General features: G+C 47.2%; 1 protein-coding gene across 5 annotated transcripts in view; it reads right to left on the bottom strand.

Annotated features, from left to right (window-relative positions):
- ADAMTS10 (ADAM metallopeptidase with thrombospondin type 1 motif 10) overlaps positions 1–22076 on the bottom strand; it is a 60121-nt gene that overhangs the window by 18156 nt on the left and 19889 nt on the right. For 4 of the 5 annotated variants that reach the window (XM_075611587.1, XM_075611584.1, XM_075611586.1 and 1 more), the window contains exons 2-14: positions 16230–16544; positions 13569–13924; positions 10308–10461; positions 9320–9537; positions 8269–8352; positions 7672–7811; positions 7072–7115; positions 6696–6801; positions 5758–5904; positions 4820–4961; positions 2908–3015; positions 2406–2551; positions 1965–2028 (exon numbers count right to left, since the gene is read on the bottom strand). In XM_075611587.1, the coding sequence (XP_075467702.1) occupies positions 1965–2028; positions 2406–2551; positions 2908–3015; positions 4820–4961; positions 5758–5904; positions 6696–6801; positions 7072–7115; positions 7672–7811; positions 8269–8352; positions 9320–9537; positions 10308–10461; positions 13569–13924; positions 16230–16329 (1809 nt within the window). In that variant the 5' untranslated portion in view covers positions 16330–16544. Of the gene's footprint in view, positions 1–1964; positions 2029–2405; positions 2552–2907; positions 3016–4819; positions 4962–5757; positions 5905–6695; positions 6802–7071; positions 7116–7671; positions 7812–8268; positions 8353–9319; positions 9538–10307; positions 10462–13568; positions 13925–16229; positions 16545–18959; positions 19236–22076 lie in introns of those variants that run through there. The other variant, XM_075611588.1, reaches the window with a different exon arrangement.

Raw genomic sequence — 22076 nt, 5'->3', positions numbered from 1 at the left:
ACATCACTATAGGGCGATAGAAGGGTATATATAGATCCCTCCTATGCTCTAGAAACAGATCTCAGAGTTCAGAATGAAGCCTCACCGTGAGTCCTGTAAATAGGTTTGTGTGTATAGTTATGTGTATTAAGAATGTCCCGTCACCATTTGTTTTCAGTTTAACAACACTATAAAGTTAGCGCCCATAGTAATGGTCCAAGATTGTTCCCTGGCCAGAAGAGGAGTAAGCATTTGATCAGCAGGGAGTTCTCAGAGTAGAAGCTCCGGAGCAAAATTGTATCGGCCCCACCGGAAGCTCCCAAGTAAACTTCCGATCCGACATGTATAGACTAAGAATGCCGTACACCGAGACGGTATAGTGATCCCAGAACATAGCGTTTGTCCCCCAGCAGGAGGCCTCATGAGATGGGGCATTATTGAAGCTATGCAAGAGATTGCCAACCTAACCAATAGTGATGATCCCAGGAGGATCAGATAGGTTCCCCTTTATTTTAGCACTCAATGTCGGGAAGAGATAAGGTGGATAGCAGTGATCCTTCAGAATAGTTTCTGTTATAGGGCTGTTTAGCCTTTAGAGAACCGATAGACCAAAAAATAAAAAAGTTTTAATAGTTCAATTACTCATTAAAAACACACAAAATTCATTCATACACTTAAAAAACCCTTATAGAAGTGGCAAGGTGCAGTAAGTATAGCCTAGGGAAAATGTCTATATAAATATATGAGACTCTGCTGTCTATGAACATCCATTATCAGTTTCAAGCATAGTGTTGAACTGGCACAGTAAAAACGCAATCCTAACTGGAGATGTATATATACTATGAGCTGATAAAATTTCACATTGCAATAGTTCAGGCTTGTAGCTGCTAAGTATCAATACTGGTGATCCCTGCAACAGTAGTGATACTATCTAGGTCAAATAGTATGGATATTAATGCCACAAATCACAACCTTGATATCTGGGTATCTACCAGTACTAGTAGTGTAACACCCCCAGGAGCGTGCAGAAAATCAATATCCCAAAATAGAAACAAAGCACAAAACGGCTTGATCACAGCGGATCAAAAACAAACTCTGAGACTTAACGATGAATACAAGTCTGACTCACTTTGTGTGTAAGTTTGTAGCTGCTATGAAAGATAGTACGTGTCAGTATAGGTGATCCCTGCAACTATAGTAACACTATCTAGTCAATTAGTCTGGATATTGGTGCCGCAAATAGCAACCTTAGTTTCCGGGCCAGTTTTACTGTGCCAGTTCAACACTATGCTTGAAACTGATAATGGATGTTCATAGACAGCAGAGTCTCATATATTTATATAGACATTTTCTCTAGGCTATACTTACTGCACCTTGCCACTTCTATAAGGGTTTTTTAAGTGTATGAATGAATTTTGTGTGTTTTTAATGAGTAATTGAACTATTAAAACTTTTTTATTTTTTGGTCTATCGGTTCTCTAAAGGCTAAACAGCCCTATAACAGAAACTATTCTGAAGGATCACTGCTATCCACTTTATCTCTTCCCGACATTGAGTGCTAAAATAAAGGGGAACCTATCTGATCCTCCTGGGATCATCACTATTAATAAATATTTCTCTGTCCCCTTTAAGCACCTGTCTAGACTGTGTTTATATATTTGATTCTCAATACGGATGAGCGGTTTCATCTCTTTTATAGCAACCTAACCAATACTAAGGGAAAGAGCGTAGGAGTGAGAGTTACCAGGGGAAGAAGCACAGAGTAACCATATTGTTTGACACCAGTTAGTGTCTCATGTGAAGCCTGTTTGTTGTATTGCGAGCATTATGAACGGCTGTGAATAAAGCTCTTGTTTGTACTATAAAAGTTCCTGGCGTCCATCATTATTCTGTCTGCATATCCACTCCCTTAGAGCCGGGATAGGAGAGTACATGTGTATATCTGACCCTATACCTCTAATAATTTGTTTATACGTCGCACTCACGTCAATGTTGCATGAACGGTATCTCTTCCTCTCCCCCAAACAATATTTCCCTCCGATGGTCGGCCTAAGATCCAATAAGAAGACAGAAGTTGTTGATATTGCAATGTCACTCCAAAGACACTTTTATTTACAGATTCCTCTAGTGTCTGTGTCCCCATGTGATCCGTATTTCCCCTCCTGTCTCTGTGTCACTATGTCATCCTGCAGGCCGCAGGATCCATATGTCCCTATTGTCCCTCTGTCATCCCACAGGTAGTGGGATCCATACAGTATGTCCCACCTGTCTCTATGTCACCATGGCATCATGCAGGCAATGGGATGCATATGTCCCCATTGTGCTTCAATCTACACAGACAGCACAAAGCATGAAAATAACAAGGGGACACTTGACTAAAGGGCTTACAATCTAAAATATATAGACAGTGGGAAGCTTTAACTCACCTTGGACTGTCACAGTGACGGACAGACGAGGATACCCCTCCTCCACAGGTCCTGCTGCACTCACCCCACAGAGACCACGGCCCCCACGCACCATCAACCCCCTCCGGCCTTGTCCCAAATGGGACACATTCTCTCTTATAACACCACTAGGGGGGAACAAAGACATATTTAAACCATTTGATACCCCAGGGATAGAAATCTGTCTTATCTCCTTCCCCTTATAACATGTCCCCCTGTCTGTGTATATCATCATATTGTGACACACAGTTGTCTTTTGGTCCCTCAATTGTTTGTGTCACCATGAGCAGACTATCACACTATAATGGGATAACACTTTGGTCTCTACTTGTTGATGTTACCATGTTACCCTACAATCGGGATGACCCATTGGTTCATCCTAACTCTGAGTCACTATGTCACCTTGTGCAGTCTGTCACTCTACAATGCCATGTCCCACTGATTCCTCCTGCGATGGTCACTTGAGTGTACCATGGTTCCTTACCCCCTTCTCGATGGTATTGGTCTGACAGATGGTCCCCTCAGCTGCAGGGATACTGTTAGTAATGCAACGGCTGGTTTTGCTTAGACACCACAGTTCACTGCATACTTCCTGCAAACACACAGTACAGCGATCACATCACTTAGACAGTACTGTCCACATTTACCCGACCTCCCACTACACCCCGGAGAGGTGGGACATACTGTAGGGACATGACCCTTCTCAGCACCTGTGTCCTCTTCCATGCCTGCTAAAAGGAGGGTTAATCTCTATAGGACTTCAAGGACATAGCTTATGTCTTAGGGGACTAACTTGAGAATGTTATGTGGTTTCCTAGTACCCTTCCCACTACTTTGTCCTTTGTTTGATAGAAACTCAAATATATAAAAGTTTTGAACAAGGTACAGGAGGGAAGCATGTTTCTGGGAGAGAAGAAGAGGTTACGCTCTGAAGATGGAGGGGACATGTGAGGAAGTACTTTTTTCATAGACAGGGTGGTGGATTCGTGAAATAGCTACACATCTGAGGTGACAGAGGCTAATACAGTATGGGAAATCAAAAATACTTGGGATAGACACAAGGAGATCCTACATACTCGTTAGTAAAATGCGGAGTACATTGTGGGTGCTAAATAAAATTTACATGAAAAAAGCCAAAGGATTTAATAGGGTCTGAGGTTTGACCGCAGATGGAGTAGGAGGCATTTTGCTGGACTTGATATAGTGGGTATTAACCTTCTCTGGAGCGGCATCTCCCGCGGGAGGAGATGGCAAGAGGTACTTACAGAGGCCCCGCCCCCCCCTTGGCAAGCAATGTAATGGTTGTGGGGCAGAGCGCGGTACCTCTGTAACCTGAGCTGTTAGGGAGGCTTGAGGACTGGAGTGGAGAACCCCTGTCCTAGGTTATTATTACTGCTCAGAATTTAGACCAATCACAGACCGGAGATTCAGAATGTTAGGCTACGATACAGACTATTCAAAACCTGTGTTAACTCTTTGGCTGCCGGAGAGGCCTACAGTGCACTACACGGCAGTGGGTTGCTGGCTCCTTCTGCCAGTGAAGACGTTAAATTAGACACGGAGACTAAGGCTACGCTTATAGTGCCGGCTACGGCGATGTGACGGCAGGCTGCGGTCGTTGAAAAAATCAAATTGAGATGACTTCCAGCAATCGCGACCAAGCCGCCGCTCCGTCGCGTTTACTATAAGCGCACGCGACAGCGGTAATGCATTTGTTTTGACGTTATTTCGCGTCGCTGTCACAAGAAGCGCAGCTTAAGCCAAGGAGACCACACTCAAGCTGGGAGGAAGAAGCCATTTAGACAGCACTGCCTATGAAGTGAGTTAGGCCATTTAGAATTCCAGTGTCAGCTCTCCTTGTGCAAGTCACTTTATCTCCCTGTGTCATAGGAACCAACACTAGACTGTAAGCTCTTCTGGGTAGGGGCTCATGCACAATTCTATGTACAACGTTACTGACACGGTCAGCGCTATATAAGAAACATGTATTATTATTATTATTTTGAGCAAATTAAGCCTGACTGTTACTGGGCAGACTGTGTAGACCAGGGATTGCTAACTTCAGTCCTCAAGGGCCACCAACAGGTCAGCATTTCAGGATATCCCTGCTTAAGCACAGGTGGCACAGGTCTGACTGAGCCACTTGTGCTGACGCAGGGATATCCTGAAAACCTGACCGGTTGGTGGCCCTTGAGGACTGAAGTTGGCTACCCCTGGTGTAGACTATAGGGAGTTGTCATATATTGAGAGGGACAGCTGTTACCTCTTCCACTCATACAAGAAGTGGGAGGACTAACGGGGCGCTGCCACTTCTGCCGACCCATGTCTTTCCCCCTGTGCTGGCTTATGCCCACACTCCCCTCCTGGTGCCAAGACAACGTAGGAAGGGACTCTACCCCGTATTTACACTGGCGGGATTTAACTCCGTGTTGGAAGCGGCACTGGTCATCTGCATCGTACGCCTGTCCCGGGGCCTGGGTGGGATACACAAAATCCTGACGCGGCGGAGCGTTGTTGAGGCACAGCCCCAGCCCTGAGCTGCGGAGAGAGACAGAGAAAAGGATGGCTGTGTCACAGTCGCCCTGACGGATGAAGAACACATGCAATTGGCCTTGGTTCTTCCAGTGTCACTTTGGAGTGGGAGAGGCAGGTGCAGATGTCTGTGTCACTCTGGAGTAAAAGAGACAGATGCAGATGCCTGTGTCACTCTGCAGTGGAAGGGACAGGTGCAGATGCCTGTGTCACTCTGGAGTAAAAGAGACAGATGCAGTGGTCTCCTGTTTGGGTGTCACTGTGTCACTATGCTGTGGGAGGAACCACAGGACCCCTACCATCTATCTGTCACCGTATTATTCACTGGCCTAAATGTCTCCTCTATTTGTCATGGTTACCTTCCCATTATGCCCTTTGCAACACCTACTTAGGTCTCACTATGTCAACCCAGATCCATTGTGACCTATAGGGTCTTCCCGTGTCATCCCAGAGCCATTGTGATGGTTGCAATGGCACATACAGTATGTCCTCTCTTGTCTCTGTGTGGTTGTGATGCATCAGTGCATCCTGTCTTTTTAACCCTTGACATACCCCCGTCTCCCCCACTCTATGTACAGTGACTCTGCTACCTCCCCCTCCACATTAACCCTACAGCCTATTGGCCATCCTGCCCAATATTAGGTGACTGTGTCACCATGTAGGCTTTGTGTTCCTTACCACAAATTGCAACATCATACTTGGTGACCATGCATGAAACATATGAATGGATTGTTGGAATGGTTTTTACCTTCAAACAATGAAGGAAACTAGTGTAAAAGGAGGATTATGCAAAGTGTCTTACTCTAGGAAGCCGGTGATGTAGTCACGGCTACAGGCCGACCACACAAAGGGGTTGGTCTTCATGGTGATATGAGCCGCCATGAGCTTTGCTGTCTCCTGGCCCCGGGACCCACAGCCGTTGCCAATGCCATCATGATTCATGCCAAACCTAGGGAGGGAATCGGGAAGAGGTGGAGAGTTTGGGTACCAGATGCTTAGTCCCAATACTTCACCTCCAGACACTCAGTGTACGTCTGTACGACAGGCAGGACCTATATCTCTGCAGCTTCGTGTGTAGGCAGGGGGAGGTGTGTGCAGAACATACTCATGACATCTGTAGTCCTCTCTGCAGGTAGTAAGGTAGAGAGGTATTGCCATGGCATAAACCCTCTGCAATTCCCCTATCAAAGCGTGGGAAAGGAACAGAGATGTATCTAGGACATAGACACACTGCAGTTTGCTGTGCAGGAAGTGGGAGGTTAGTGGTGCATCCAAGGCCTATATAGGGAGTGTAGGGCAACAGAGTTGCTTCTAGGGCATAAATACTCTGTAGATTACTACTATGCAAGGAGTGGGAAGGTGTATCCAGGCATAGACACTCTGCAGTACTCTGGAGGGAGTAGGTGTATCCAGTGAATAAATAGGAAGCATGAGTGTGAAGCCTCCAGGGCATAATTACTCTGCAGTTTCTTGTGCAGTGAGTGGGAGGGCTTCAAGTGTATACAGTACAGGGCATAAATAGTGAATGTGCTGCCCTTTACCTCTGCAGGGATGGGAGGAAACAGAGTTGCTTCCAGAAGGGATAGAGGTGTGTACAAGGTGTCAACAATCAGCCGTTCTGAGCAGAGAGTAGGAGGGGGTATTGGTGTGTCCAGGACCTAAACACTCTGCCGTTCCCTTTGCAAGGAGTGGGAGGGAAAAAATTAAAGACAGCAATGCAGCATTGAAGAAACCACTCACGTGTGTCCCACCTCGTGTGCGATGGTGAAGGCAGTGGCTAGGCCAATATCCTCATTAATGCTGCAGCTCCTCTCTCTCTCACACATCCCACCTACGGGTGCCAATCCTGAGTGGAAGGAGGGGAGAGAAAATGGGGCAAGAGCATTATTGATAGTTTAGGATCCATTTTCTTCTTGCTTTCCAGCAGGAGGTTAAAATGGCAGCCGACAACATCCTAATGGCAATGGAATGTCATCCTGATGTCAGAGGTGCTGGTTTGTTTGAAATCAAGGAAGTTGACGTTGGCCATTTTAACATCCCAAAAATAAGTTTCAGAGGTTCTGAGCTGGACAGGAGAGTTTGCAAAGTATTCTTGGGGAAGATTATAGGCTCTCACCCAGTGTTCCGCACGGCTTGTTCTTGTAAATGCAGATGTCGTATCTAAAACGAAAGAGATACTCACTGTGACAGTTACACCGGAGCACAATGGAGTCACCAGAATTTGTATGTTTGGTGGACACGATCCTGAAATTAAAGCACTCTCTGCGTTCTTTGGGGTTCCTTCTCTAAAATTGGTCTCTTAACTGCTCCCAATAATCTCCTCCCCAAACTGGTCCAATAACAGTTTTTTTTTCTTCTAAATCCTCCCCTAACTGATCCTATAACTGCTCTTCTAATGGCTCTTATAACCTCTTCATATAACTCCTCCCCTAACTGATCCTATAACTGCTCTTCTAATGGCTCTTATATAACCTCTTCATATAACTCCTCCCCTAACTGTTCCTCCAAATGCTCCTATTACTTCTGCTATAACTAATCGTATAACTGCTCCTTATAATTCCTCCCTTAACTGCTCCTATAACCGCTCACTATAATTCCTCCTTTAACTGCTCATAGTGTAGAACCACTCCATATAACTCCTGCCCTAAATGCTCATATAACTGCTCCTCAAGCACACTGACACTGCCCCACACACTTCTTTCTACGTTCCAGGTACCTGGTGATCAAAACGGCTGTGTCGTGGTCTGCGATCCCGCTTTCTGAGATTGCGTTGCTATTACGGCTTACAATGGATTTTTGCCACCGGCAGAAGCTGTCAAGGGACTTCCCTGCGTGGTGATTGATCTCCAGCGTGGGCTGCGGAATTACATCATTGGTTCACAGCCAAGACATCATCTGTGATGTCATTTGTGTTGTAGTGCAGAAGCAGAGGAAGCCACACAACTCCTTTGTGTTGCAGGAAAAAAAGACAGATACAGGGGACAGTGACAGAAAAGGGACAGTCATGGAGAGCAGGACCAGAGGAAACAGACAGAGATGGGACAGTGACAGAGGAAACAAATAAATGGGTCAGAGAGAGGGAACAGTGACAGATAAGAGACAGTCATGGAAAAAAGGAGCAGACATCAATCAGGATCAGGAAATTAGTTAGGACCTGAACGAGGACAAGGAAATGGGTCAGAATCAGGAGATAGGATCAGGAGAGGTGTTAGGACCTGGGTAAAGATCAGGAGTTGGGTCAGGATCAGAAGATAAGTCAGGATCAGAAGATGAGTTGGGAGCAGGAGATGGAATTTGCTGTGCTCGTTCTCACCTGGTCCTCGGTCAGGAGGATAAGACGCGTCACCAAGATGTTGACAATGTTCCCCAGACTCGAGTCCTGGAAAAGTTTGGCAACCTGACCTCCAGGAAACAAGAAAAGACCAGTCTTAAAAACACAGTGTGCAAATTGACTCAACGAAGAAAAGAGAAAGGCGGATAGAGAGAGGCAGATAGCGATAGAGAGATAGAGCTATACACAGAGAATGACAGAGGCTGTTACTTCAAAAGGCAGACCCACATTTATATATCTGACTATACATAAGATATGATTTATACATATGTGAATATATCCAAAGCACGTGATGTGTACACATTTATATATACCAAAACATACAAATATTTCTATCTATATCTATGTATATCTAACTGCTCCTATAACCGCTCCATATAACTCCTCCCCTACCTGATCCTATACCTGTTCCATATACGTAGCTTCTCCACCAACTGACCCTATAACCGCTACCTATAACTCCTCAACAAAGTAATCCTATAACTTCGCCCTTTCATGTCTGCCCTAAATGCCTCTGTAATCGCTCCCTATAGCTCCTCCCCTAAATGCTATGAAAAATATTTGGGTCCATGCAAGCAGGACGCCTTGTAAGTTTGATCCAGACATGAACTTGCTTTGCGAGAATGTCAGAAACATTGTACTGTATAATCAGCAGAAGTATCCTTACCATGTATAGGCTTTTAGGATAGCGTTATATTAAGGGCAACTACGAATTGGTAACTCGAACAGGTGCAGTAATGTCTGCTACATCTGTGCATATACACACACACACACACAATACAATGTTGGGATATTGTATATTAGTAGGCCAATTATACAAGTCGTATGGGCAATAGAGATTCCGTTTCAGGCTTTCTACCTCCTGTATCCAACTAATTCTCTGCAGCTGTACCCCCATTTATAACACACCAGCTGTTCCCTGAGCAGAAATCACCACCCTCCTCCTCCTCCTTCTCTACTCCCGTTAGCATGGGCAGGAAGAGACAGGGCAGAGGCTAGTTCCCCTGAGCAGTAGGTGGGGTGTGACACTTACAATGTTCATGATGGCCAGTATATACTGCTCAATGTCCCTCCGCCCATGATAGCCGATCATCATTTTGTCAGCCACAACCAGGGTCTCCACATATCGCTCTGCGCTCACCGACCGCTTAAGTGGGAGGGGCCCGCGTTGAGTCTGATTGGCCAGCGGGTGAAGGGGCGGTGGCCGTGGGTTCCGCTGCCACCAATGCCGATCCTTCCAGGGCTTATCATCTGTCAAAGGAGGAAGGGGAGAAAGAACCTCTAAGGCTGGATGATCAGAAGGGTTTGCTGAGATACAGAGCCTGGTACCTCTAGGGCTGGACAGTCACAAAGGAATGCTGGGATAGAGAGCATGCTACTTATAGGGCTGGGCAGTAACAAGGGATGCTGGTAAACAGAGTCTGGTACCTCTAGGATTGGATGATCAGAAGGAACACTGGTGGTTGGTGGGAAGCTGAGATACAAAGTCCAGTACCTCTACACTGCCAGTTTCATAAATTGGCCATAGGCTTCTTACTTTTAGGACAGGATGGCTCACTGGATGGGAGCAAGGACACAGAGCCCCCTGCTACCATGAGGAATACAGAGCCTGGCACCAGAAGGACTGAACAACGCATAACATGGAAATGGGGCTACAGAGCCTGTTACCACTATAGTTATCACTAGGACTAGACATCTCATGGAATAGGTATGATGATAGAAGGCTGTTACCTCTGGCTGTACCAATGAAAGAGATTAGGGATACTCAGCCACCTGCTACCACTAGGAATAGAGTCAGACACCTCTAGGACTGGATGACTCAGAGCATGGCAAGAAGCGATAGAGTCTGATAGCTCTTATAATGGAAGACCCATTGGAAGGGAATAAGGATACAAAGCTTAGCATCTTTAGGGTTGTAGACCCCTGGCACCTAAAGGATTGGGGGGGCTATACCCTGATACTACCTCGGTCATTACACGCTCGAGCCACACAGTGGTGACGGCCTGTAGGAGTTATGTTACCTATTACCCCACAGGCTGCGTCCAGGTGCTGGCGTTGCAGTGATGAGCGCTTGTACACCACGTGCGGGGTCCCCTCACCAGCCTGTGTGAAGTTGGCACTGAGGGGCAGTGGCTCAATTAGATACTCCTCCTCCTCTGATACTATGACTCCGAGCTGTGGGGGGAGGGCAAGGGAGCACAGAGAGTCATGAGGCAGGGCACACAGGGAGGCACGATGCAGGGCACACAGGGAGGCATGAGGCAGGGCACACAGGGAGGCACGGGGAAGGGCACACAGAGGCACGGGGAAGGGCACACAGGGAGGCATGAGGCAGGGCACACAGGGAGGCGTGAGGCAGGGCACACAGGGAGGCACGATGCAGGGCACACAGGGAGGCACGAGGCAGGGCACACAGGGAGGCACAATGCAGGACACACAGGGAGGCATGAGGCAGGGCACACAGGGAGGCACGGGGAAGGGCACACAGAGGCACGGGGAAGGGCACACATGGAGGCATGAGGCAGGGCACACAGGGAGGCGTGAGGCAGGGCACACAGGGAGGCGTGAGGCAGGGCACACAGGGAGGCACGGGGAAGGGCACACAGGGAGGCTCGAGGCAGGGCACACAGGGAGGCACGAGGCAGGGCACACAGGGAGGCACGAGGCAGGGCACACAGGGAGGCACGATGCAGGGCACACAGGGAGGCACGAGGCAGGGCACACAGGGAGGCACGGGGAAGGGCACACGGAGGCACGAGGCAGGGCACACGGAGGCACGAGGCAGGGCACACAGGGAGGCATGAAGCAGGGCACACAGGGAGGCGCGAGGCAGGGCACACATGGAGGCACGAGGCAGGGCACACAGGGAGGCACAAGGCAGGGCACACAGGGAGGCACGAGACAGGGCACACAGGGAGGCACAGGACAGGGCACACAGGGAGGCACGGGGTAGGGCACACAGGGAGGCACGGGGTAGGGCACACGGAGGCACGAGGCAGGGCACACGGAGGCACGAGGCAGGGCACACAGGGAGGCACGAAGCAGGGCACACAGGGAGGCGCGAGGCAGGGCACACATGGAGGCACGAGGCAGGGCACACAGGGAGGCACAGGACAGGGCACACAGGGAGGCACGGGGTAGGGCACACAGGGAGGCACGGGGTAGGGCACAAAAGGAGGCACGGGGTAGGGCACACGAGGATGCACGGGCAGGGCACACAGGGAGGCATGGGACAGGGCACACAGGGAGGCACAGGACAGGGCACACAGGGAGGCACGAGACAGGGCACACAGGGAGGCACGAGACAGGGCACACAGGGAGGCACGGGGTAGGGCACACAGGGAGGCACGGGGTAGGGCACACAGGGAGGCACGGGGTAGGGCACACGGGGAGGCACCAGGACAGGGCACACAGGGAGGCACGGGACAGGGCACACAGGGAGGCACGGGACAGGGCACACGGAGGCACGAGGCGGGGCACACAGGGAGGCACGGGACAGGGCACACAGGGAGGCACGGGACAGGGCACACAGGGAGGCACGGGACAGGGCACACAGGGAGGCACGGGACAGGGCACACAGGGAGGCACGGGACAGGGCACACAGGGAGGCACGGGGCAGGGCACACAGGGAGGCATGGGACAGGGCACACAGGGAGGCACGGGACAGGGCACACAGGGAGGCACGGGACAGGGCACACAGGGAGGCACGGGGCAGGGCACACAGGGAGGCATGGGACAGGGCACACAGGGAGGCACGGGACAGGGCACACAGGGAGGCACGGGACAGTGGAAGCAGGGCCAGAGTTTTATTCTTGCAATAAAAAAAGGTCAGTCCAATGCAGTAACTAATGTAGACTAATGACAATGATGTGTTTTATGCATTAGATAATCACTCTTAAGTAAGAGCAAAGTGACCTAATGCCTGTGACATGTTCTTATTGGGTTACATGATATATTCCACATGGGACCAAAGTAACATAATAACAGCTACATGTTTTATGGGTTAAAGTTTGAGTCCCATACAAGAGCAAAGTGACTTAATGATTCTGTCATTAAGTCATTTTGGTCCTCCAGGGAACTGATCCTTTAATCCATTAGACATGTCAATGTCACGAGTTCACTTTTGCAGCACATTGAACCTTCGGTAGTAAAAAGGGTGCCTGCTCAGCTAATAGTAGAAATGACTGGTACTGGAGGGGTGCTCTCAGGGAACTGGTTATGATTGGTATATTTCAAATAGAATCTCTTAGTGATGCACTCAACCTCACAGAATAATGTATGTATGTATGTATATACACGTATGTATGTATGACTTTATTTATATAGCGCCATTAATGTACATAGCGCTTCACAGTAGTAATACGCGACAATCCGATAAATTACGAATAATAGAAATAACAGGTCATGAGAATAAGTGCTTCAGATATAAAAGTAACATTTAGAAAGAGGAGTCCCTCCTCCGAGGAGCTTACAGTCTAATTGGTATGTAGGAAGAACGTACAGAGACAGTAGGAGGGAGTTCTGGTAAGTGCGTCTGCAGGGGGCCAAGCTTTATGTATCATGTGTATAGTATTAGCCACGGAGCTACTCATATGCTTCGTTAAGCAAGTGGGTCTTAAGGTGGGTCTTAAGGTGGATAGAGGGGAAGGGCATTCGCTGTCTCCAGTTATAAATAAACAAAGCCCCGGCCTTTATACCTCCAGACGGTGTCTTCTCATTATTCGTGTGCTATGTGTGGGTAGCGTTGAACGGGAAGGGGGGGGGTGTAAAATTAAAATTAACCTTTATTGATGAAAGTAAAATAATATCAACGAAATAACTAAATATATTAAAAACGAATTAAATAGTAGCTGCAACTGTGTTATAACACACGAGACAGAGAAGAGCTGCAGATATAGTTACTGGTAGTTCAAGGGTCTGGGCCCAAGTAAACGCATGAGTGCAAAAACTATTAACTAGGTAAACGTGTATATAAAGCAAAAGTGCCAAGTGATTAGGTAGGTGTGTAGATTTGAACCAGCCAGTGAAGTGATAAGAATCCCCTAAGGGTCAGTGTGATTGAGTGACATATTACTAGAAGCCGCTCACAGGCCACTGTGTAAGGTCAGAGGCTAGCGTACCGACTGAGCACCACACTATGAGATATAATACTGTTAGTTCTTTCCTTTATACTATTTTACATTGAACCTTCCCCCTAAAATTCGTCCGAGTGGAATATTCCAAGGCGGGAGCTGTGTATCCTAGACAACACCCCCCCCTCCATGTTTTAACCCTCTACTCACCAGGCCGTTGCAGTTGCTGATGGCCACCCTGGAGCTCAGCTGCTGGTCTTGGATGTGGCCCACGTAGTGACAGTCGTCATACATCTCATGCTTCCAGTCCAGCCCACCACTCTTCCAATACTCCACAGTGAAGTGTTGCCCGAGTAGCTCCGTCTGCAAGGTCAAATTAAGCAGGAAGCTGGCACTCTGTGCGTGTAATCGATAAAAGAGCTGACGCTCCGCCACCTCGGGGGGACTGCGCCGAGGCCGGCTGGATCTGGGTGGGGCCCAGCGGAGGTCGTAGGTCAGGAAGTTTCCTCTCTGGTCCACTTGGGCCGGGAAGGTAATCTCATAATGGCTCAGACTGGATAGGAAATCTGCAGGGTCAGAGGCAAGCGTTATTGGCTTTCATTGCTGCTGTCATCATAGCACTGCAGTGACTCCGTCTGAATTACAAGGCATCACAACAACAAATATAGTTTAGAAGATGACACTTTAAAGGGTCAGTCCAACATTTTAAAGAGTCAGTCCCAGGTTTAAAGGGGTCAGCCCCACATAACGGAACTGTCCCTTTTAAAGAACTTATCAATGTAATTGGCTTCCCTAGAAAAGACTCAAATTAACAAATGTGTCCCCAGTGTTAGAGGTATCTCTGCTGCTGCTGCTGCTGCTGCATCATTTAGTCACATTGTATCTTGCTGTTATATGGGAGAGCTGAAAGCGCTGGGAAATTACACTGATGTCTGTGATACCTGCAACTTCCTTTTAACATAAGGGCTAGCGACGTGGCACCACAGAGACTTCCAGTTGTACTTTTTGTAAATGTCTATACTGTAACGCCTGCATATATAAGTGATTGTACTGCACACCTTGACAATGCAAACAAATGCAAAAAGTATAACTGATACGTGCGCAAGCACCGGTGCTCCTGGTTCAGGGATGGCCCATCTGTAGCAGTCCAAACAGCATGGAAAAAGAGATGATCCAGGGCTCCACGGATTTCAATGCAAAGACTTTATTAAGTCAGAATATACGACGTTTGGCCATAGCAAGGCCTTTATCAAACTTTATCAAATGCCAGTCACTTGATAAAGGTCTTGCTATGGCCGAAACGTCATCCAGGCATACCCCGCATTAACGTACGCAATGGGACCGGAGCATGTATGTAAAGCGAAAATGTACTTTAGTGAAGCACTACCTTTTTCCCACTTATCGATGCATGTACTGTACTGCAAACATTATACACGTGTATAACTGATGTAAATAACGCATGTGTAACAAGCTCTATAGTCTCCCCGCTTGCCCAAAGCTCCAGTACAGGTAGGGAGTCGGTATTGCTGTTCAGGGCGTGCTGACAGGCGCAAGCGTGAGCTGCCATTTACCTATTGGGCGACATGTCCTTACTCACGAGTACACTTAAAGTGAATGTCCTTAAACCGGGGTATGCCTGTATATCCTGACTTAATAAATTATTTGTATGGAAATCCGTGGGGCCCTGGATCATCTCTTTTTTCTATACTGTAACTTCAACATGCTTAAAAAAAAAAAAAGGAGAGAGAGAATATAAAATATTTGGGTTGTAGATAACTTAAAAGGTACCCTCCCTCCTAAGACCAAAGTGTACTAATGGCACTGACATGTTTAAGGCGTCAGACCTGGGTGATAGACATCTTTTTTTCTTAAGCAAAATCTGACATGTATTTATTTATTTATTTTTATTTATACAGGCATACCCCGCATTAATGTACGCAATGGGACCGGAGCATGTATGTAAAGTGAAAATGTACTTAAAGTGAAGCACTACCTTTTCCCACTTATCGATGCATATACTGTACTGCAATCGTCATATACGTGCATAACTGATGTAAATAACGCATGTGTAACAGGCGCTATAGTCTCCCCGCTTGCGCACAGCTTCAGTACAGGTAGGGAGCCGGTATTGCTGCTCAGGACGTGCTGACAGGCGCATGCGTGAGCTGCCGTTTGCCTATTGAGCGAGATGTACTTACTCGCAAGTGTACTTAAAGTGAGTGTCCTTAAACCGGGGTATGCCTGTAAAATGTTTTACCAGGAAGTAATACATTAAGAGTTACCTCTCGTTTTCAATTATGTCCTGGGCACAGAGTTATAACAATACATGGTTACATTGTATTAACCCTCTGGTTGCTCCCTTTTGTCTGATGTCACTGTGTGTCCAACAAGAGTTTGCACAGGCAAACCCCCTCCACCCACCTTACCTTTATTGGCTCTCTGATAAGGACAGGGTGGAGTAAGGGTAAAGAAAACACTTGAATGACAAAATCTCCCCTATTCAGAGGTCCTGAAGAAATTCAAGTTTTAATTAATTTCCAGAGAACCAAAACCAGAAGCCGGCCAGGTCTTTGGCTTCCTTAAACAAATCAACTGCACCAGTGCTAAGTGCAATAAGATTGTGACATTGTTTACAACAGGCTGTTTTATATCGGTTACATGGGATTGCACCTTTAAAGGTTCAATCCCTGCTAGGACCACACTGAACTAATGACAGTGACATGTTTAATAGGTTAAATAAAGGGGTTAACCGCAGCAGTATATATTGTTCTGCCTAGAAATCTGGCAACCCTTACATTCCAAAATGGCTGAGACATGGTTCATGGCTCAGCCCTTTGACTTAATGCCAATATGCTTGTAAAGACTTCTCACCTTGTGACCCTTGCTCGCGACTCTTGGCTCTCTTGAAGTTCGAGGTCCCGGCTGCGGTCAGTGTGAAGGCCCAAGCCAGAAAGCTCCAAATGGTTGCCATGGCGACCGGTCCCAGGAGTCTTAGGCTCAACTGCGTCTCCCCGTGTCACCATGACGCTGTCCCAGAGGCCTCCTTCCAGGAAGTGCTAACCTGAAGCCAGTGAAGGCATCTCCTCCACTTTCTCTAATGTGCTCCCTCTCTCTTACTGATTCGCCTCCTTGGTTTGCCTCTCCTCCGTTCTCCTACGTCAGGAGCAGTGAATACCTTCTGGTAACCTAACGAGGGGGGTAACAACACTGTCAAATACGAACATATGAGAAAATGAACAGGGTTAAATATTCCATATAACCACTGTACAACTCCTCCTATTGCTTCCCATAACTACTCCTATTGCTCCATATAACCGCATCCTAAAACGTCTTCTATTGCCCCATTTAACCACTCTCTATAACTCCTCCTATTGCTCTACATGAGCTTCCCTATAACTCCTCCTATTGCCCCACATGAGCTTCCCTTTAACTCCTTCTATTGCTCCATATATCCACTCCCTATAACTCCTCATTTTGATTCTATATCAATTACTATCGGGGGGGGGGGGAGGGTCGAGTTCAGATATTTTCATTACTCCATATAGCTGCTCACTTTTACTAAATGTATTGCTCCATATTACAGCTCCCAAAAAGCCTCCTATTGCCCCATATAACCTCTCTCTGTACCCTCGCCTATTGCTCCATAAAACGGCTTCCCATAACTCTTCCTATTGCTCTATATAACCGCTCCCTATAACTCCTCCTATTGCTCTGTGTAACCCCCCCTACAACTCCTCCCATTGCTCCATGTGACAGGTCTTTTCCCCGGTTTAAAAATGCAGCACACATAGAGCCTGTCTGTAGCTGATTAGTCCAGCAGGGAGCTGGTTAGTTAACTCCTGCTAGAATTAATTAGCCATTCCCCACCTGGCTCATCAAGCAGGTTTACATGTGTGCTGCCCAAATTGAATAGGTCTCTTGAGCACAGAGGGACTGTGCTGCCAGAGGAGATCTCCATGAACAGGTCTCTCAAGCACAGAGGGACTGTGCTGCTATAGAGAGATCCCAGGGAGCCAAAACCTCAATTCTAGGGTGCAGCGAACCCTGGTACCTTCCAGAGGGTGCACCCCACAGACACAAACCCAGACCGGACTGATATAAAGAGCCCCCTGCTTACAGGTACCTCTTTGGACTTTGGGGTCAGAGGTTGGTAAGAGGCCTAGCCTCCCAGCTCTGCAGATGGGGACTGGGAAATGTGAGTTGGCCCATACAAAGGGATAGGCCTGTTTTGTTTATTTTGCATGCTGACAAAAAGCTGTACTGTTTAAAGCTGCGGGCTAAATAAAAGCCAATGTTATTTTCCCTCACATATGTCTCCCTGGCTATAGCTCTGCACATGCCTCCTACACTCCATATAACTGCTCCCTACAACGCCTCCTATTGCTCCCCATAACCCCTTCCTATAACCCTTTCTTTTGCTCCATATAACTGCTACCTATAGCTCCTACTAACCCGTTCTGAGTAACAGTGCTCTCTTATCTCCCCCCTGGTGCAAACCCCTTCAGATATTGGCAGCTCTGAGCTCCAGATGTACAAATGCTTATTATATTTGGCTGGAAGGCCCACAGCCTGTGAGATGTGCTGGTTTCACCCCTTTTCTACCAGAGGACATTGCAACGCATCTGGAAACGCATCTGGTTTGTATAAACACCAGGGACATTCCACCCTTAAAACAAATATATGAACCCCGTTCACAGCCACAGGGGTCAGCAGTGTGCAAAGGGCTCTGGCACTGAAGGGGTTGATGGAGACCCACACATTTCATCACTGTCCCCTCTGCTCCTTCTCACAGGGATTATCCCTATTAATACTGTCCCCTGTCTGTGTCCCCTCTTAGTGATGGTCCTTTTTCTCTGTCCTGCTGTCACGGTCCCCTCTGCTGTTTCACTCAATGTCTGTCCCGTTTTTGTCACAGCCCCCCCCCGTCTTTGATGGTAGAGAAGAGCAAGAAAGGACATCTAAGAGGAGAGACTGAGTGAGAGAGACTAAGAAAGGATGAGAGAAAAAAGCGGGGTAAAAGGAATAGAGACAAAGGCTGTCTGGAGACAGACGTGAAGTGAAAGAATAATAAGGGAAGAGAGAGGAAAAAGAGATAACAGAAAAAAGAGGCACAGAAAAGAAGAGAGAGTGATAGAGGAAGAAGAGACAGAAGAGAGAGAGAAAGGGGCCATCCGAAGACAAAGCAGGAGAGAGTACCAGAAAGTGATGGAGTAAGAGTAAGTGATAGGGAGACGTGGGCCATTGAGAGAATATGATAAAGATAAATAATGTACTATGCAAACAGGCAGCTTCAGGCAGAAATAGGTGTTGGCCTCAGTCCTTCTCTCTCTAACATCTACAGTAACGATCTTCCTGAACTACTAGAGAAATCCACAACCCCAGGAATGAAACTCGTTGATATAGAGATCAAATGCCTGTTGTATGCAAGTGACTTGGTCTTTTGTATCCCACCTCAGAAAGCCTACAAAGCCTCCTAAACGTGCTAGGAAACGATGCTAAATCATGGACCTTGCAGGCTAACCCCGGAGAGATAGACAAAACAAACATATTTATTTTCCAGAAGAAAGCTAAAAAGCAACAAAACTAGACCTGTCAACGCACATGGTCCCACTGTGTCTCACACTCTTTCCCCCCTTCTCTCGGTCTTCCGGTGGATTGTTGATCTCACATCAGGGGCTGTGAATAGAGGTTGTCTGGGCAGGTTTAACAAAGGGGGTCATGTCCGGTCAGGCTTTTTGAGGTTTGGTCTTATGGGTGTGTGGGGCATGATGACATAAATCGGCAATAGGATGTTCCTGCCATGCTTCTGCACAAGGGGAGAACTTCATTCAAAGTTGGCTTTTCTGAAACACAATCTCAAATTCTACCTCGGTAGCTGGCAAATGTAGCACACTATAGACCAGGGGTGCGCAAACAGGGGAGCACAACATTTTCTGGGGGGGGGGGCACTTACAGAGGCCCCGCACACTTCCTCACAACATTTAAATTACATGCCGGGAGAGCGCGCGAGTCCTCTGTATAGTCTCCTCCCTTCTCTCAGGTGGCTTCTGGTGACGCATCGCCATGTCAACATGGTATCAAATGACGCAGCGGGGTCACATGATGTTATGACGTCAGAAACGCTGGAGAAAAGGTAAGTTGTGAGCAGGGGGGAGAGCAAACAGGGTGGCGCAGACGAAAAAGTTTGCGCACCCCTTCTATAGACTATACCTGGCTGGCCCTTAGATTACATGCATTTCAGCGCTTTAAGATGACTAGAAACACAAGAGAAAACTCTAAGGGCCTTCAAAGCAGAAAACAGTTTCCAGCTTCAACCCTGTGTAAAACACTACTACTTAGGCTGCATCCCCGCTAGCGCTGAGCGGGTTGCACTTGCGGCGGTTACTTACATTTATAGATATATGTAAGTTCCTGCTCACGCTGTGCGCGCGCGCGCGCTCGGTGCTTAGATAAACAAAACAATTATACTTTGCCGCCCGCTCAACTACCCGCAACTACCCGCTCTCCAAGCATGAGCACGCTCAGTGCCAGCGGGGGACTCAGCCTAAAGCTATGTGCCAAGGTCATCCGACCAATCCTTTTATATGGGAGTGACATTTGCGGACAAACATTATACTAAATTGAACAAAGCCCAAATAGAGTGTGCACCTTCAGTTCTGAAAACAAGTACTCCATGTACAGAGAAATACTCCACACAATGGATGCAGAGCTGAACTAAGATGTTTCGTCTGCTACTACCCAAAATAAGAATATTCACATTGTGGTACCACGTCATTAACAGTGGAACACACTTCCACTACCATCCACTTTATTAAGCAACCTATAAAGTACACACTCAGCCCCTATGTAACAAAGCTAAGGCAACACGACAGCACAACGCCCCAGGATGAAACACATTTGTCAGCTTACGACGTGGAGAGTATCAGTAGGACGAGTTACAGGATTGAACATATTATAATGAGATGCATTACATTCTGCGTTTCTGTGCACCATTCTTTTTCCTTTTTATTTGTCCCCAAAAACCTGCCATGTCTGAAGTGGTGCAAGTCTAAAATGCTGCACCAGATGTAACAAACTGTTCTTACATATGATGCAGCAGCACTGATCAAACACCGTGTCGCTACCTTCATACATAGGACCCTGTAATAGGTGATCAAAAACATAGGGACCTGCAGACACAAATCCAAGTGGAAACCCCAAAAGCCAGACGGTGCACTGCAACAACAGAGGCTCAGAAACAGAACAGCATCTCCTCCTGTACTGTGCAAAATACAAGGATAGAAGAGAGGAATTCTTCCCCAAGGAGACAGCGTAAAGGACTTCCCACCTACAGTAAGAGAAACTCTGTATAATACTAGGTGATTAGCAGCTATGCAACCACAGACAGTCCGAGTATAGACAGTCCGAGTATAGACAGTCTGAGTATCCCTAGTACTGATAGGACTGTCTGTTGTGCCCACTTATGCCACCCTACTTAGGGCCAGATACCTCAAACACCAGTACGGGTTAGTGCACAACTCCTATTCAACTTCCATTAGTCTCAACTCCCATTCAAGTCAATGTGAGTTAAATCCGGAGGGGGTGCATTAACATGCACAGTATGGTCTCTCGGTGAATCTGCCCCATAGTCCTATGTTACCTATTGTATTGTATTTCCTTGCTGCCTTTGTCACCCTGGAACTTTTCCTTATTGTAATACTTTGGCAACACATGTACTAATTGCCGTGCCAATAAAGTGTCATTGAATTGAACTGATAAAGGAAGTGAGAGAAGGAGGGATAAAGAATGAAAAGAGAGGGACAGAGAAAAGAAAAGGGAGAGGCTGTCTAGAGACAGAGTGAACATGATGAAAGAAAGAAAATGAACGAGCGTAGGAGAGAGGAAAGAAAGACAGAAAGAAGAAAAGAAAGAGAAAAGGTTTAGAGAGAGGGAGAGTGATGAAGGAAAGAGAGAGAGAGAGAGAGAGAGAGGAGAGAGTAGAGAGAGAGAGAGAGAGAGATGAGAGGAAGAGAGAGAGAGAGAGAGAGAGAAAGAGAGAGAGAGATAGAGGGAAGATAAAGGAAAAGAGTGCAAGAAATAAAGGAAAGAGAGATAATAAAGTCAAAGAGTGAAAAGAAAGGATAGCAGAAAATAGAGAGAGGTAACAGAAGAGAGAGTGATAAAGGATAAAACAGAAAGAGATAAAGGAAGCAAAAAGGAGAGAGAGGAGGAGGGCTAAAGGAAAAAGAGGAAAGATGAAGGAGGAGAGAGATAAATTAGAAGAGAAGAGAGAGGCCATCTAGGGGCAGAGGTAGAGAGAGTAATAAAAGAACAGAGGAACAGAAGAGAAAGGGACAGAGGACTGTGTAGACAGAGCGCACGAGAGAGAAATAAATAAAAGAAGCTAAGAAAGAAGGAGATACAGATACAAATAAACTCCAGGCCCCTCTGGCACGAAAAGCTTATGCGCAGGGAGAGTCCGGGCCAAACCATATCCTTGTGCTGGCTGTTAGAAGCTTGGCTACAAACACATGTCAGGTTTGCTGGGCCATGAGGGAGGGAGAAAAGTGCACAAAGGGAGGAGAGGGATGAAAAAGAAAGGAGAGCGTTAAAGTAAGGAGAGAGGGAAGGAAGGGAGAGAGAGGAAAGGAGGGCTGAGATGGAGAATGGAGAACATGGGAACAGAGATTAGGAACAGATGTGAGGGTTAAGGGGGAATAGCAGAGTGTGGGAAAAAAA

The sequence above is a fragment of the Ascaphus truei genome, chromosome 8, assembly GCF_040206685.1.
Source record: "Ascaphus truei isolate aAscTru1 chromosome 8, aAscTru1.hap1, whole genome shotgun sequence".
Classification (NCBI taxonomy): Eukaryota; Metazoa; Chordata; class Amphibia; order Anura; family Ascaphidae; genus Ascaphus; species Ascaphus truei.
The sequence above is the reverse complement of the archived record's forward strand: the minus strand, read 5'-3'. Positions and strand labels throughout refer to the sequence as shown.